Source organism: Euprymna scolopes, chromosome 13 (assembly GCF_053919585.1).
Source record: "Euprymna scolopes isolate OS-2025 chromosome 13, ASM5391958v1, whole genome shotgun sequence".
Classification (NCBI taxonomy): Eukaryota; Metazoa; Mollusca; class Cephalopoda; order Sepiida; family Sepiolidae; genus Euprymna; species Euprymna scolopes.
The window spans coordinates 98,394,567-98,412,782 of NC_136494.1; the positions used below are offsets into that span (position 1 = coordinate 98,394,567).

Here is an 18,216-nt window from a genome sequence, read left to right on the forward strand (position 1 = left end):
AGTGTTAGGCTTAGCAACTCCATTTGTGTGTGCATTCAAACCAGATTTTATTATCATTAATAATATAATCACATGACAAAATGTGTTTTATTCTCAGCCCCGAACCATGCCAACAGATTGGGAAACTAAACACAGTGGAAACCATTCTGAAAATCATAAAAGAATATGATGCAACGTCCAAAAAGTAAATCCTTTCTTTTTTTTTTTTTTTTTTCTCGTGTTGCAAGATCAACGAAACAAAACAATTTTTTTGATGTCTCATATGAGTTAAATTTGATTCAATTTGAGGTCAATGTGGGCAATTATCAGCTAGGCCCCCCCAACTCTTCATTTAAAAGAAAATAATGATTAAGGATTAGTTTTAAAATAGAAATATCTCTTTTAACTAGTTTATATTATCAACATTTTGAATTGATTGACTTAATGCTTTAAGAAATAGTGACCTATCTTATTTTTGGCAATTAACCTTGGAAGATGTCTGTAATGAATTCATTTTTTTTTTTTTTAATTCTCCAGAATACTATCCATTAAATGTAAACCTCACCCCACCCCACATCATCATTTTTATTACTCTTTTTTCTTTTTTAAATATTATTAGTTTAGAACCAAATTTGCAGATTGTAAAATAAAAATTGAAGAATAATATTGTTCAATTTTTAGTGGCGCATGCAGTTCAGTTTATACATGTCCATGTTTATGTGTTATAAAAGTTGAACAGTTGATAGTTAGAACATTCAAATGAGTTTCAATATGAGTTAAATTTTTCACAGAATCTAAAGCCATGATTAAAATTTTCCTTTGATTCAATTTGAGGTCAATGTGGGCAATTATCAGCTAGGCCCATAAAATAACTGAAATATATATTAAAACAAAGAAACAAAATTAATTTTTCAAAAATAGATTTTTTTTGTATTATTTGGATTATTTGGACTACTGTTCTCATCTTGAGTTTCATTTTCACAACATTTCAGTCGATGTAACCCCCAACCTTCTTCAGGTGTATCCTGTCGATCTCAGGAATCTTTCTGTCGAACTTGGGGAATCTGCACACAATTTCGAATGAAGCCCTTTATTTAATTCCCGAGGGTAGCATGCTCTCATTCCATCAGCCATGACTGGATAGAGGTCCTAAGTAATTCACAATTGCATTTTTCGGTCATCCACACTGAAGATCCAACCTTCAGAAGAGTGTCACTGTTACAACTGAATTTATCCACAAGGACCCGCAGCGCAATGGTTAGAGTACTTGGGAAAAATCAATTGTAAAAGTGATTTTCTTCTGAAAGTTGAAGGTTCAATTCTCAATGTGGGTGACCAAAAATACAACTGTGAATTACTTAGGACGTCTATTCAATCATGGTACAAAAACATGCTACCTCCCCCCCTAAATTAAATAACAGATTCTGTTTGAAATTTTGTGTAGATTTCCTGAGTTTGACAAGATATGCCTGAAGAAAGTTTAAGTTTACATCAACTAGAATGTTGTGAAAATGACACTCAAGATGAGAACAGTAATCTGAAAAATCTAAATACAGTAGAACCCCGGGATATGGCATTAATCCGTTCTGGGGTTGGGATCGTAAGGTGAAATCGCTGTATACTGAGGCTTAAGCAAAATTTTATACAGTGCATATTAAAAATTAGTAACCAAATACAGTACAGTATATAATACACATGTATATAATCAAATAACATTATAAATAATACTGTAAGGCAGGGCAAATACATGTATTTCTTCCTGTCACAACTACATGTATCTCAATAACAGTATAAATCAAATTATCTAAACAAAGCTGTTCCAAAACAGTAGATCTTGTGCACATAAAGGGCTCAGTATCATTTCAGATAGAGCTTTATAACAATAATTAAAATTTAAATTAAGTATTATTGTTAGAATAATAATGTATATATAATTACTTTGTGTTTATACAGGGTATTTTTGTTCTTTAGAGGCAGCGAACTTTAAATTGGCAGCTTTTTCTTTAATAACAGATTTGGTAACTATTGGTTATTTTGAGTTCAGATTGGTTTGGCAATTCGTCATGAAGAGATTAACACCTGAGCAGCATTATAAATAACACTGTAACATTATATATAACATTATAAATAACACTGTAACGCAAGACAAATATGTAACCAGGGGTTGGAAAAACATTGTATTCTACATCAGAACCTGAAAAAACTGTATCCTAGGGCCACCGTGTCCCGGGGTTCTACTATAATATGAATAACCAATCCTCATCTCAAAAATACAAAAAAACGTAATAGATTTTTTTTGTATCATAAAACAAATTAAACATTAAACAAAGGATATCTGTATAAATAGTGTATTTTAAAATTTTTAAATATTTACTCTCTAAAAAAGTGAACAAATAGTTTGAAAATATTTTTTTTAATATTCTAAGGATATGCTATTCAATCAATATCCGAATTCAAAGTTGATTTCTACAAAATTTAGTAACAGATTTTTGCAGTAGTGAAGATATCCCCAGGAAATAGTGGCTTCATGAGGAATAATTTTACATTAAACTTTCATAAAAATACACTCATTTATTTATATAGTAAGTTTTTATTTTATCATTTAATACAAAATTTTATGTTTTTTCAATATTTTACAATATTTTTCCTAAGAAATGTGCTTTTAATGATAGTGATTGTAAAAAAAACATTAATTTAAATTAAATTGTGTTCAGTTACTTGTAATTTTCTTAAATGTTTGAATTTTTTTGTAGTAGTAATTTTATTAAAGTGGTTATTGATTTTTCACTTCGTGATTTTTCCTTTTTTTATTAAAAAAGAAATTATTTATCATGTTGATTGTTCCTTCAACTTCAGTAATAACTTTGTATAACTTTTCAAGAATACAACAAATATTTTACTACAGATTTGTAGACTGTATTTTACTACATATTTATTTTCAGATTGGCATCAAACCTTCTTCGTCTTTTGCTGTGTGATGATCCACAGAGTCGAGAAATGGTGAAGAATTATGAGGGAATTCCTATTCTACTCAGGTTTATTCTTTTTTCCATTTTTTTTTGTCATGTTTTCATGAAATTTTTTTATTTTTTTTTTTTATTTTGTACACCAAAAGTCCTACTAGACTGTCTCAAAGAGATGGCAAGTTGCATTGGTGCTGCTGTTTTAGAGGCAGATTATCTATAGGAGATAACTTACATTGACTGAGACAAAAAAACAACATATTTTTCAAATAAATAATTTGGGATGCTAGTTATATAGCCAATAGCGACAAAATATGAAATTCAATTAACCAATTAAAAAGTTGTTGATCTTTCGATTAGCCAACAATGAACAAGTTGTTTTTGATTAGGCAATGACAAATGTTTACCTACTTAAAAAACAAACAAACTTGTTTTTCTAAAGATTTAATAAAAATGATTTTATTTACAAGAAAATATGGAAATGTACTTAATTAAAATAATTTAATCAGCCAATAAAAAGTTGTTGATCTTTCGAATAGCCAACAACGGACAAGTTTTCGATTAGCCAATGATAAATGTTTACCTACTTAAAAAAATATTTTTTTTATAATTTAATAAAAAAATATTTTGTTTACAAGAAAATATATAAAATTTAAAGACAATAGTTTTTATTATCAGTTTTATATGGAAATGTACTTAATTAAAAAAGCAAAAGTGCTGAATGAAATTAGTCATAAAATTACAGAACCATTTTATTGACTATCAGTTTTGTGCATGTTAATGAATAAGTTTAATTATTTTGTTATTTAACATTTTCATTTTTAGTTTCGTTAAGATAGTATTGTTCAGGTATAGTATTCACGTATTGTTATTTTTCATTCTCTTATGAAGAGGAAGGTTTGATATGCCGTAAAACAAAAACAACCTAACCTAACCTAACCTTATGAAGAGATCTTTTTTTTTTTTACTTAAAATTGTTTCATAGTTTAAGTGATTATTTAGCGTCCTCAGTTATTTATTTCAAAATGTTTTTTTGTCTTAGCCACTGGGAGTTATTCCCCTTAGATAGTCCGCCTCTAAAACAGCAGTGCCATTGCATTGAGCTTTTTGTTAACACGAGCAAAATGGAGCACATTCTCCTGAACCTACACAGAAATATTTCTTCATTAGATAGGACTTGTCTAAAACATGCTGACTAGTTTGTCTATCTTGTCAGTAAAAAGTTTAAGCAAAATTGCACCAAGAGTGAACTAAATAAATGAATCAGCAAGGTCTGGGCTGAACTAGAAAAGATGAAAGCAATTTCTGAGTCAAATTTTTTTTACATGACTTTTTTTTAAACCATTGTTACCTCAGTTTTTTTTTTGTTGAAGTAGAACCTGGACTTTTTACCAAAAGATTAGAGAAAATCGATGATGTGTATATCTGAATACTAAGATCTACTCAACATTTGGAGGCAGCACCCCACAAGAGAGCATCACTATAGACAGCTTCCTTGGATTTCAGAATTAATCAGAAAGAGAACCAAATTTCTTGGTCATTACTGGAGGGCGAATGATGAGTTATCAAGCCATGTTCTTTGGTGGATGTGAAAAAGTTAAGAGAATCTGAGATCCTACCACAACTGATGTGACCTGCATAATGATGATTTGCATTGGATTAAAAATTTTAGAAATCTTAGCTGCAGCTCAGTGCTTTTTGAATACTTTGAAGGCCATGAGATATGAGCTGGAGAATTTTGACAGAGACATGAAAGCAGTGATTAACAAGAAGGATCATAACAGACGTTCTGACTGTCCACACAGTGAAATTCTTCAAGAAGCTGCAGAAAAAGCTCTGACAAGATTTAGGTATAATAATGTGAGAGAAGTAGGAGTTAGAGTGTAAAGAAAGTGCCGAACAAGGTTGTTTTTTTTTATAAAGCAAAAGAGTCAGCACTTATCCCGAAGGCCACTTGAAGATAAGTGTTAATGAGTGCTCACTTGGACAACAGTGTAGTAATCGTTAGAGGTGGAAGTTGAGTATAATTTGATTATTTAAGGGGATGGCTCAACAAGAACTTGTTCGTCATACAAAAGTTGCAAGGGCCAACTCCATATCACCAACGCACAAGAGAATCTCTTTAGTAAAGCTAAGAAACTCCTCAAAGTCAAATGTCCGATCAAGTTCTGGTTCTTCTCTGGTGAGAAGAATTCTGCCAGGACAAATAGCAACAATGTACAACAGATAACTAGTTTACAGTCCACACAAAATACTGCATGTCATGAAAACCAACTTCCTTCAAACTGTGATAGTTTTCTGACTGTGTTACCAGTGAAGGACATAACGTCACCTCACAATTTTTAAAAAAAGACTCTGGCTCTATACAAATGGGTATATTGCTATCCACTCTTGTCAAATACTGGGTGGAGAGCGTCACTACAGAAATGTTATACATCTGACAACAGAACTCAGCTCCACGACATACCGCCAGAAAAACTCAGAATTGCAAATAAGACATTTTAAATTCTTCACTAATGCTTAGTGTAAAATGCAAAACAGTTCAATAAAATAATAAAATTTTCCTCGACTGATTTCTATCTACTTTCTAAAATAAAAAACCTTGCTAATATCTCTCTACTCAATTGTTATTTCCATGGGAAGTGCTTGACTGAGCTCCGATCTCTTGTTCCTCCTTGTAAGATGTTCACAGCAAAAACTCGTCTTCTCCACAATGAAGAAAAACTTTCCTTTTCCCCTTCTATATGTCAGGCTAAATTTCCATGAACATCACTTTTTTGCAAGTGCTTTCTGTCCGTGGAAAATATTGCCATGAGACTGTTTTCTCACAGATTACAACTTGTCATCTTCAAAGCCAATATCAACAGATTGCTGTATAAAACTGTCTCGACAAGTATTAGAACTTAAATCTGGCAATAATTTTATCTCATTAACCATGATCCTCGAGTGGCATCTGACCTTGATAAGGGGTTACTATTTTGTAAAATAAAATAAATAAATCTACCATGCAGATTTGAAAATCGAACACACGCTTGAAGTAGGGAAGACATCCTGAAATATAGCATCATGGACACACCACCTGATCGTCTGATGCAAATAAGAACATCGTACATGTAAAAAAGTTTTAACTTAGAATATAAAGGAATGTTGTCGTCCTAACTCCATTGATTCGCGGTTTTGTTCTTTTCACGTCTTTGCATGCCACACACAGGGGAAATTAGATGATGATGCTTTCTAATATAGACTCCTTGTGCATTCTCACCCAAACTTGTTAGCCAAGTTGCGATCTGAATAACACTAGGTTTCAGACCTGTCTACCATGAATATTTCTATTTGGAACCAGAATTCCAGATGAGGAAGTGTTGGACTTTAGGGGACAGCTGCTGTTGTTATTGTTGTTGAGCAACCTTCATTCATTCATTCATTTTTTTAATAAATCAAATAATTATCATTAGCATTTGTTTCCTTGATATCTTACTAGTTAGAATTCTTTCTAGAAAGGAAGGATCACAGGAAGGTTGCCAACATCCCTAAGTGAAAGTGTTTCTGAAATCAACTGAATTCGAACTTGGCACATCCAGGTTGTCAATCCATATCATTAACCACTAAGCCACTGTCACTTCTCTGTTGCTACTGCTTACAAAACATTCATTAAGTTTAAATAGTGATAACTGGTTGAATCCATTTAGGCAAGAGGGGAGATGAGCTTGCTGTTGCTACTGGCAACACAAGTATGAAGAAAGAAAATAATTAAAACGTTTGGAATTATTCTAATCCTGTAAGAAATGTTCATTTTTCATTTTTTTCCCCCCTTAATTTCTTTTTGTTCAATTTCTTTGAATATTATTTCTGACTTCTTGTATTTTTCTAATTTTCAGTCAACTTCATAATCGTGAGAATGAAGAACTTCAATGGGAAGTGGTCTGGTGTTTGGTAAAGCTGAGCGAACAACCTGATGCCAGGCAGGAAATTAAACAATTAGGTGGAATCCCTTTGTTACTCTCCCTTTTACAATGGAGTAACTTAGAAAATCCACACATGGATGTGAGTTTATGTTTCTTTTCCCTTTCTTTCTCTCTTTATTCTTTTCTCTCTTTTTTCCTTTATATCATTATTTTTTCTCTTTTCTCTCTTCCCCCCCCCCCCCCCGTTGTGTTCTTTTTCCTTTGTATCTTCCTTTTTTCCTCCTTTTTCCTTTTTTCCTCCTTTTTCCTTTGTTTCCTTTTTTCCTTTATTTCTTTTTTTCCTTTATTTCTTTTTTTCCTTTGTTTCTTTATTTCCTTTGTTTCTAATTTTTCCTTTTGTTTCCTTCTTTTCCATTTCTTTTTTTCCTTTGTCTTTCCTTTCTTCTTTTTCTGTATTTTTTTCCTTTTTCCCTTGCTTTTCCTTTCCTCTTGCTTTTTCTTTTCCTCTTACCTTTTTTCTTTTGCATATTTTTGCTTTCATTTTTTTAGATTTTCTTTCCTTTTAAAGAGAACATGAAAAAAATCCAAACAGCTTTTGAATAAAAATTATATATCAAACTTAAGCATAACAGATGGATGAAAAATGCTGTTTCAGCATAGCAGATTAATGGAAATACAGTTTCAAACATAAGTATGACAAAATGACATAAATGTTATTTAATACATAAACGTGACAGGTCAACTGACAGACCAAGCCTCTAATAGAAATATATGCATGCATCTGAAAGGATAAAAAAGTGAAGAAAAAAATGTTTAAATTCTATATTGAACAAGAAATTTTTTACAAAATTATTTGGATAAAAACTTCACTTCTTACTCAATCATTAACGTCATGTTTTAACAATATGATAACAATAAACGTGGCCAACCTTTTTACCTCCGTGAAACTCTAGAAATAATAATGATGTCCCAAGAAACCCCTACATAATGCAAGCAATATTCCTCTTTTTATAACCAATTTAAGAGATTGATGGACTGCTGAACTCAGTCTGTACTTGTCGGTCAACTTATTTGATTTCACATGAAATCGCTCATGTACTGTTTTATGTCCTCTGACCAGTAGGTCACCGTTTTAACTTTACTAAATGCATCCTACAACATCTGTGACTGTTATACTTTTTTGTAAAATGATTTGATAGTTTGAAAATATTTTTATAATATTCCTCAAATTTCCAAAAATATTTCCATACATGTATATGCAAATTAGGTTTGAAAAAAAAAAATGAAAAAGCATTAACTAAGTTTCCCTCTTAGAGTGTAATATCACAAGGATGCTTCTCAACCGACTACAACATAGTCATTTTCAAGTCTAATGTGTACAAATAGTTGTCAAGCTGTCCTCTTAGATAATCAAGTTCTCTTGAATAATCTTAAAGACAAAGGCATAATAATTTCAGCTTATCTGTCAGTATCTCTTGAAGGAACCCTTGACAAGCTCTTAAGAAACAGCAGGATTCTGTGAAACACTGGTTGGGAAAACCTGATGTAAAAGATAACCTATTTGAGATTGCCAGTCTGAAGTTCCTTCTATTTATTACATGATTGGCCTATGCCACGTTCAAATGCAGTCTGATTCATTGTAATTTTTTTTTTCCTGGTCTTGGGGGTTAAATAGATTGTCAGTTGGGCGATAATTGCCACCATGAGAGGATTGGAAAAATTTGGTGAATGGACAGAAGATTATTCAAGAGGACTTGATTATCCAAGATGACAGCTTGACAAATATTTGTACACATTAGACTTGAAAATGACTGTTGTAGTCAGTTGGAAAGCATCCTTGTGGTATTATATTCCACAGATGGGATATTCTAAAAGAGAAACTTAGTTAATGAAAGTTCTGCTTGGTTTTAGGTGCAGAGAGAGATTTACTGATGCTGTTAGGAAAGGATACAAATGTGAATAAAATAACGTCTTGATATTGTGGTCCAGCATTCAACATTCAAAAAAGTATATTTGTCATAAACATGCAAAACTAAATAAAAATTGGCAGCATGTTAGAATATAACCAAATCAAATATATTCGTGTATACCTGCTCGTTAAATCAGAATGTCTTTTCTTTCTTCTTTTTTTTTTTTTTTACACAGGCATCACTACATTATCAAAGCCAAGAGGCCACTCGAGGATAAGGGTTAAAGAGTGTACAGTAGAAATTGGACAATATAGTAATCAATTCAGTAAATTTGTTAACTTATATGGAATGTCTCATCAAGAACTTGTTTACGTTAGACTTGAAGACAACCATATTGTAGTCAGCAGGAAAACGGAAGACAATTCCACAGTCGTGCAGTTCTAAGAAAGAAGCTTTGTTCATGGAATCCACGTTTAGGTTTAGGCACAGATAAAGAGTGGGAGGAATTATTGATAGTGTTTTCAGCTAAACTAGTGTTTCTTGTGAAAGTTTGGAGAGGGGGGACCATAGACTCAGTTGAACACTTTCCATGAAAATAACGATACATCAGAGACAAACTCATAACATCTCTTCTGTGAGATAGAGGTTGCAGGGAAGAGAAAAGGACATCTACGAGGCTACGAAGTCTATTTTGAACTCTATCAAGGCAGGACAAGTCCTTTCTAGCAGCTCCTGCCCAGATGTGGCAACAGTATTTCATCATTGGACGTACCTGGCTCTTATATAGATAGAGAATTGCATCAGCAGTGAGATATCTACTGGATTGATAGAAAGATCCCACCAGTTTTCCAGCGGCCTTGGCAACAGATTTGATGTACGTGTTCCATTTAAAATCAGGAGTAACGGTCAAGCCCAGAATGTCTTCAATAAGTGTTGATAATTGAAAAAATCCAATGAAAGAAGGAACAAGCGATTTTGACTAAAATTAACCCCTTATACAGCCTAACATCACAAGTGCATTTAGGAAGTTTTATTACCAAACAAACAGAAAAGCCCGGTATATATAATCAACAGGTTCTTTGATATAACAGATGTGTGTTCGAAATGTATGTTTCTATTTAGAGCACAATTGAACTATGATACTTAACTTTTGTATTTTATACTTTAATTCAAGCCATTATATGTAAAAATAATTTTTTTAAATCAATGATAGGTTCTCTACAGGGCAATGTACACTACAATGTATTGTGGACTGTCACTGCGGAGAGGCATGTGAAACTACATCCCAGTGCACTGCGGTGGGTCCCCAACTAGAGCAGAGAATCAATCAATTTCATTGAAAAATGGGCGATTTCACCAATTTCGATGACAATAAAAATATAGACATGTAAAACATTTATTATCATTCAATCCCAAGCAACATTTGGTTTCCCTGCTAGTTAAATATATTAGTATGCACCTGCATTGGCAGTGTTAGTGCAGTAGCTGGATATTTCCATCTTTACCTAGCATCCATTGTTTTAAAGCTAATATGAATAAAATTATTTGTAAAATATAGTACAGTAAATATATTTATATATTGTTTTTATTATCCAAAATATATTAGAAATTATATTTCTAAAGCACAAAGCAGCAACTTTATGGTAACCTACCTACCATATCTACTAACATCAGGGAGCAACATCTACGATTTGCCGATCACTGCCAGAGAAACAAGCAAGAGCTGGTGAGAAATATATTGCTGTGGACTCGATGGCACAGATGCATGAGCATAGGACGAACTAGATCCACATACATCTAACAAATTGCACATGATGCCAACTGTGATCCTGAAGATCTGAGGCAGCTGATGGAAGACAGGGAAATCTGGAAAGAGTGTCACATTAGTCTGAGCAAGAAGCCCAACCAGATAAGATAAGAATAGGATGTTTCTAAACAAAAATTATTCACTTTGAACTCATACCGAATAACCTTTTTGTCTACTTTTTCTGCAGATTATGAAAAGGTCACTGTTAAAAAAATGTTTTTTTTTTTTTTATTATTAAACTAGCATTTCAGTCCGGCGTTGCCTGAGTGTTTGGAGGTGTATGTTGAGCAAAAAAAAAAAAACAGTCAATTTTAAAACTTTGACCCCTATTATGAGCCCTTAACATTTATTGTTTTGGGCTCAAATCAAGTTGAGTTAGATCCATGTCCAAGGAACCTATATCTAAAATTTCAAGTGTTTAGACCCAAAATTGGCTGAGGCGTTTGGTAGAGTTCTCAAAGGTCAAATTGTTGAAATTTGACCCCTTAACAGCCAAATTTCTGTCCAAAAACGGATTACAAAGATTTTCCCAATTCTCAATACCCTGTATATCAAATTTTAAGTCTGTAGACTGAAAATTGACAGTTGTTTCGTAGGGGCGCACACACACACACACACACACACACACACACACTTTCACTTTTATAGCTATATAGATTGTGTTAATTTTTTTTTTTTATTTATAAAGCACATATCCAAGTTAAAAAAAAAATCCTTTACATTTACATCAGATTCAAGTCTTCCTTAGTGATGTGTACTCTGCCTATTCCTTTTTGTCAACCAATCACATGTTTCTATTTGTATACAAACTTGACAACACCATAGCTTTCTAAGAGTATATAGATTAAAGTAAAAAAGATGATTAATAAAGTTTACTTCAATAGTTATTTTAGAAAAATGATTTTCAAAATTTATTTTGTACAGAATCCAAAACTGCTGGAATTAAGCTATTCACTCAAATCTGGTAAGTAAAAGTTTCTTTAAATTAAAACAAAAAAAAAAAAACTCTATCTAATTCTCTTCTGCATTATTTGAATTATTCGGGTTACTGTTTTCATTTAGGATGTTATTTGCATAACGTTTCCGCCAATATAATCTCTGACCTTTCTCAAACACTTCTTGCTAAACTTGAGACCTCAATAACTTGGGACAAGATCAAAGTGTAGTATCTGTTCTTCAGCTGCTACACTTCAATTTCATGTTCGCTGTCAGTGGAGTGGAATCCTTCATGACTGAGACAATTTTTAATTTTTGTTCCTTTCTCCACTTAAAAAATGACCTCATTGTCTAACTCTGTCCCATGGGGAGGCAAAGTAAATAGGAACTCTATAGATAAAGTGCTAAGTGATAATCAGTTCTAAGTGATGGTCTTCTGGAGATTGAAGGTTCAATCCTCAGTTATAAGCAATACTAAGAATATAATTAGAAATTACTCTAGTGTTCTATCCTCTTATTTGATGGCTGATATAATTTTGTGATGTTATCTACTGTGCCTGATTATCTCCCATCTCTGTTTCAATCGATTATATCATCCTTTAGTGATAGCATCATTTTAATGGCATCATCAACTGTGCATAGAGACAAATGTAATGTTATGATCTTGCAAGCCGATAATAATCAAGACAAACATAGTGGTATAATTAACAGAAAGTGTATTAGCAAAAGTATGTGACAGAAGTGTAGGTGCTTATTCAGATGAGTATAATGTTATGACCCTTTAGGCTGTGATCATAGCATAGTATCTGTGTTAACTGGCAAGCAAGGCCAAGGGTCAAAACATTATTATTATTACTAGTTGATTCGAGCAACGGCGGGTCTCTGGATCAATTATTATGATTAAAAAAATAAACAATTAAATTGGGGAAAAATGATTGACATATAATATTGCAAAAGGAATGTGAAAATAGAAAATAGATGTAAACATGATTTTGGGTTTGCATAAACAAATAACTAGATTGGGGTTACATCAGGTTGGTCTGATACACGTAAAGATGTGATGTAAAGAAACGTGATGTATGTAGATTTGGGGAGATTCTAGGCAGTCGTTAGCTGGACATCAAAGAGAACAGACGAATCAAGATGATGTGGGAAGCGGCGTCACTTCGGACAGTCAAGATGTAAAGAACATGTAATCTCTGAAAATGCCGGCCAGATCATGAGAATAAATATTCATAAATAATTCAGGTATGTGTTGTGTTATTTACATCTGTTAAAAAAGAAGTGTTTGTCTACAACTGTGTCGATACATCCACGTCAATTGTTTCCTGTTAGAACTGTTGCATAAATGTTAAAATATACACACTAAACGATCAACTAAATGATACGACATATATGCATACACGTATTTACACGTACATGAATATACAGATTAAAACCCAACTATTAAATATGTACATCATTATGGAATATATATTCACATACAACATATGACACATTTTATAATATATATCTCCCACCTGACTATATAATATTGACACCTATATTGATAAACAAAAATGAAGAAAAACTTTTATATTGGAGCTACTTGTCATGGAATAAAGATTTTATATTCCAAAAATCACAAAAATTGATCAGGTAAATTTTTTTTATTTATGAAAAACAAATTTGCCGTTTTTTTTACGATAAGTGACAGCCGAGGCCATATTTTTCTAAACATAATAAGGGGAGGTAATCGGGGATTATTTGAAGTTTCCACATACATTAGGGTTGTCTACCCTTGGTCACTGATTTGTTGATTTCATTTTTTTCACCCTAATTAAAACGGAGTATAATTTGATTTTCTTAAATTAAAAAAAAAAAAAATACTTGATAAAAAAAATCTACTTAATCAAATTACATGAGTTTTGGAATTTTTCATTTTCGTTTTGTGGCTGGTACATACATCATACAGACATTTCTTTAATTTTAAACACCACCATAAGTGCCAATTTGAATAAGCACTGAAGTACACATGATTCTAGGGTTGATAACTGCCATGAATCTCTACCCATGTTAGATGTAACTATGTCTGTCTCTACATAAGTCCATTACTCCTGAAAAAGGTATATCAGTTTGTCCCACTGCAGATAACAAACAAGAGTCATAGAGTTTTAGTAGCATATTTAATAGTCTATGAACTGATAGATTGAATAAATATTGAAATTTTCATTAAAATTGAAGCGTTCATTTATTTTGTTTGTTTTTATTATTGTTATCATTTAATATTAAAGAATTAAAGGGGCTAGGTATAGATGTAGAAGATTAAATATATGTTCTGAATAAATTGCAGTAAGATTACTTTAGTAATAAAAACAAAGGAAAAACTTTTAAGACGTTTGCAGAAGAATGTAATAAACATTACCAAAAGTATTTAAGAATATGCTTTTCATTTCACATCCAATGTAAAAGTTTGTTCTTTGCTTTATTTTTTTACGTTCTTACTTTTTTATTTGTTCTTTACAAATTTTTTTTTTTTTTTCTTTGCAAAAGTCAATCATGTTCTGGAAAACCAAAAACAATTTTTCTTTACAAAACAACCAAACTAAAAACCACGAATAAATATTTGAAGATATAAACAACTCGAAACATAAAATCTTGCTCAAAATTACCAGATTCAGCATTAAATAAACTGAAAAGGTTTGATATGCTGTAAAACAAACCAAATCTGAGTCTTAAACATTTGCTTAAGCATGACAGACGAACAAATGGACAAATATATTCGAATATATATAATAAATTACCAATAATTATGTTATAGCTAAATTATTCTTTACTGTTTAAGTTTGAAGGAGCATAAATGTTTTGTTTTTTTTTAGTTTTTTTTTTTTCTGTTGTTCGTGGCCTTCGGGCCAAGATCAAAGTGTAATATCTGTTTCGGCAGATACTGCAAGCAGGGATGCTATGTGGGGGCAACCTCACAGATAAGACCTTGGTCAATGTAGGGGCAACCCTTCATACCAATTATCTCTATCCAGCTCCCCTACTCCCCGGGGAGTTGATCCCCATTTCCCCTTCACTCCTCACATTAAAAATCGGCCTTGTGCCTAATTTGCTTTGGTGGGAAAGCAAATAAACACAATAAATATAAGTCAATTCAATTATATAACAAGTCAAAGCAAAAATATCAATATACAGAAAGTAATATTCTGAAGATGTGTCCATTCAATGTCTTCATTTGCTATTTAAAACTTAAGCATGACAGACTACCCACTGGACAAAATGTTTCATACAAATGTGAGAATACATCTAATGAAGTATTATCAATAATTATGTTAAAGCATAAAAAATAGTTCCTTTTTTAATTTTAGCAATAGTAAATGCATTTAGGTAAATAGTAGTGTTGGATCGATAAATTAGAATCGGGAATTGAAAAAATCAGTACTTTAGGGGTATCGGAATCGGAAAAATGTGTGTCTATTTTCTGATGCAAAAAATGATTCATTAAATTGTCTTTTTTTATTTGATTTTGCTTAAAACAAAATCTCCCACTGCTGGTAGTAATAATAAAATAATCAATATTTATTGATTTTAAACTATCAGTAAAATAAAAATCTATAGGTCGCCTACAAGAAAGGTGTTTTTACGTTTGAGAAAATATATGCATATTTAACATCTGTTCTTACGGTAATCGAGAAAAAAATAACAACTTTATTGCTAAATGTTTAGAGATTTGTCAAAAATCGGAATCAGTAATTGTATCAGAATTGAGAAAAACATTGGAATCGTCCCATCAATAGTAAGTAGGAACAAATAGTTATAAATTTAAAGACAAAATTTTTGGATGAACTTTGGTAGGCATATCCAAAAGTAGTGTAATGTCTCAAAACAGGTGCAGGAGAAAAAGTAATTTTAGTTATGGTGGGATTAAAGTTTATCACAAAAGTTAATCTTTTAATCATTTATACAAAAAAAGTTTTACATTCACTTTCAATGCATATGAGTTGTTTATTCATGATACGTAATCATTAGGGCTATGACAACAGAATATTCTTATCCTTGTTTGGATTCTCGAGTATATATCCGACACAGACAACCGAAAACCACATAACTCTATTTAAAAGCATATAAAATGTCAACGGATACACACATGAAAAGAATATACTGCTGTCCTAGCCCTAGTAATCATTCCTACATCCCAAACAATTATTGAATATTTCATTTCTAGCTTGCTGTGCTGCTCTCACTGAACTTGTGCTAAATGATACAAATGCTCACCAAATTGTCCAAGACAATGGCATCTACATTTTGGGCCAACTCATTTTACCTCGACCTTTTATTCACAAAAAAGAAGCAAAAGCCATTGAGACATTACAGGTAAGTCATCATCGTCTTTTGAGTCTTCTTTAATGCTACCAGATCAGGCTGTCTGAAGATATCAGCTTCTTGACTTTAATGTACCAAATATTGGCATTATTGTTTTTTTTTTGTTTTGGTTTTTTTTTTACAAGGTGGTCACCACTTATCAAGGCCCAGAAGCCACTCGGGGATAAGGGTTATTGTGTGTACAGTATGTTAGTTTTGGAGATCTAATAAAGTGTCTTAAGGAGGCAGTTCATCAGGAATTTGTTCACATTAGACTTGAAGACATCCAGGTTGTAGTCAGGTGTGAAACAGGCAAACGGGACAGAGTTCCACAGGCGTGTACTTCTAAGAAAGTAGCTTTGTTCATGGAATCTTTTACTTTTTCAAAAGTCAATCATGTTCTGCCGAGCTGAAAACAATTTTTCTCTGCAAAACAACCAAACTAAACACCATGAATAAATATTTGAAGATATAAGCAACTCAAAACAAAATCTTTCTCAAAATTACCAGATTCAGCATTAAATAAACCAAAAAGGGTTGATATGCCATAAAAAAAAACACTAAACCAAAATTTGAGTCTTAATTATAAATATTTCATATCGCTAATAGAAAAAATATCCTTTCATATATCACTTGCTGCATTCAGTGCTTTTCTATGTTGTTTGTTTTTTATTGAAATAAACAAATCTGTATATATATTATTTCCCCAAAACCTCTGTTCTTGATGAAGGGGAGACTAAAACTTTCTGCTATGGTTTTTGGAAATAGAGTACAATTATGAATATCTCCAGTATCAAATGATACTTATACACTGTGAAATTTACTTTATGTATAAGAACCAAAAAGGGGAGATATAACATATGAGAAATATTTGGAATCATGTCCCCTTGCTGTTATTTCAGATCATTTGAAACCATAGCTGAAAGTTTTAATCTCCCCTTCATCAAGGCCAAAAAATATTGGGAAAATATCAGATATTTTTTAATTCATATGCAAAACTAGGAAAACAAATAATTGAAACATTTTATGGCTGTAAAAAAAGTGCAAAAAATAGGCTCTGGATGATCCCTTTAATGTATGACTTTAAGGGCAAATGTCATATAGCCTACTACACAATTCAGATCATTAGCTTTCCAACAAGCCTTCATTTGTTAAATTCTGATCAATAGTTGCCGAGATTTGGAACTTATAAAATTGCCTCAAAAGTGGTGTGTGTGTGTGTATATATATATATATATATATATATATATATATAATATATATATATTGTTTCTAAAATATAATTATATTTTAAAAACAATATATATGCCGCTCCCCATTTGGGGGTACCAAATTGGTCAAAGGGAAAATTATTCCCAACTCACATTTAGGTAAAAATGTACTTTTGTATAAATAATTGAATTCATTCAAAACGTATCGCAAAACCAAATAAAATAACATCTATATATATATATATAAAATAAAATATGCCAAATCACAACGTAATATACGGAAAATAAAAAAAATATTTTACAAGTAAAATATTTGTTTATTTTCTTAATATTACGTTGTGATTTGGCTTTCAAGCGTACTTGATGCATATTTTATTTTATTCAAATTAAAACAACGTTTCTATATGAACTCTCATTCTTGATCTCTCTCTCTCTCTCTCTCTCTCTCTATATATATATATATATATATATATATATATATATATATATATATATACTGGTAACCAAATTGAATATTGAAATGCTCATGTCTTTGCTTCTATAGGATGAAACTACATGAAAATTTGCAGGCTTTTTGAAGATTATAATACTATTTTATGGTTCAAATTTTATGACAATTGGTAAAAAAGAACCTATATTTTCAAACCAATAAAATATGCCCAAATTTTCCTACATTTGTATATGTAGTATCCTGCAAGCCAGCTTCAGTTTTGCTGCTTTGATTGTCTCCCCTGTGGCATTGTTAGGCCACTAATAAAAGTGAATTTGTGTGTGTGCAGAACGATCTCTACCAAACTACTCTGTCAATTTTGGGTCTACAGACTTGAAACTTGATAAATAGGGAATTTGAACATGTGGAACAAATTTGATTTGGCTTTTAACCCATTGAAATAGCTACTAACAGGTCAAAATTGAAAAATTAGAACTTGGCAAGCGTAAGTCAATTTAAATTTCTCCTCTACACATGCACATATACATTTATATGTTTAAGTCAGTCTATTTGTAAAGCTTTCATATGCATGTTGTCTTAGCTCAGATGGTAGCGAATACTGCTTGAAAGCTGAATGTTTTGGTTTTGATTCCAGTTGATGGCACCCAAGTCATATTTATTTTTAATTTTTGAAATCACTTCTATATATTAGGTACAATATAATAATTAGT

General features: G+C 31.8%; 1 protein-coding gene across 1 annotated transcript in view; it reads left to right on the forward strand.

Annotated features, from left to right (window-relative positions):
• The window catches only part of LOC145292104 (serine/threonine-protein kinase Nek10-like), a 150,866-nt gene that overhangs the window by 83,862 nt on the left and 48,788 nt on the right, over positions 1 to 18,216 (forward strand). Inside the window, exons 10-14 of the mRNA XM_080138192.1 lie at positions 98 to 184; positions 2,922 to 3,014; positions 6,821 to 6,986; positions 11,489 to 11,528; positions 15,708 to 15,856. Coding sequence (XP_079994318.1) covers positions 98 to 184; positions 2,922 to 3,014; positions 6,821 to 6,986; positions 11,489 to 11,528; positions 15,708 to 15,856 — 535 coding nt within the window. The remainder of the gene's footprint in view (positions 1 to 97; positions 185 to 2,921; positions 3,015 to 6,820; positions 6,987 to 11,488; positions 11,529 to 15,707; positions 15,857 to 18,216) is intronic.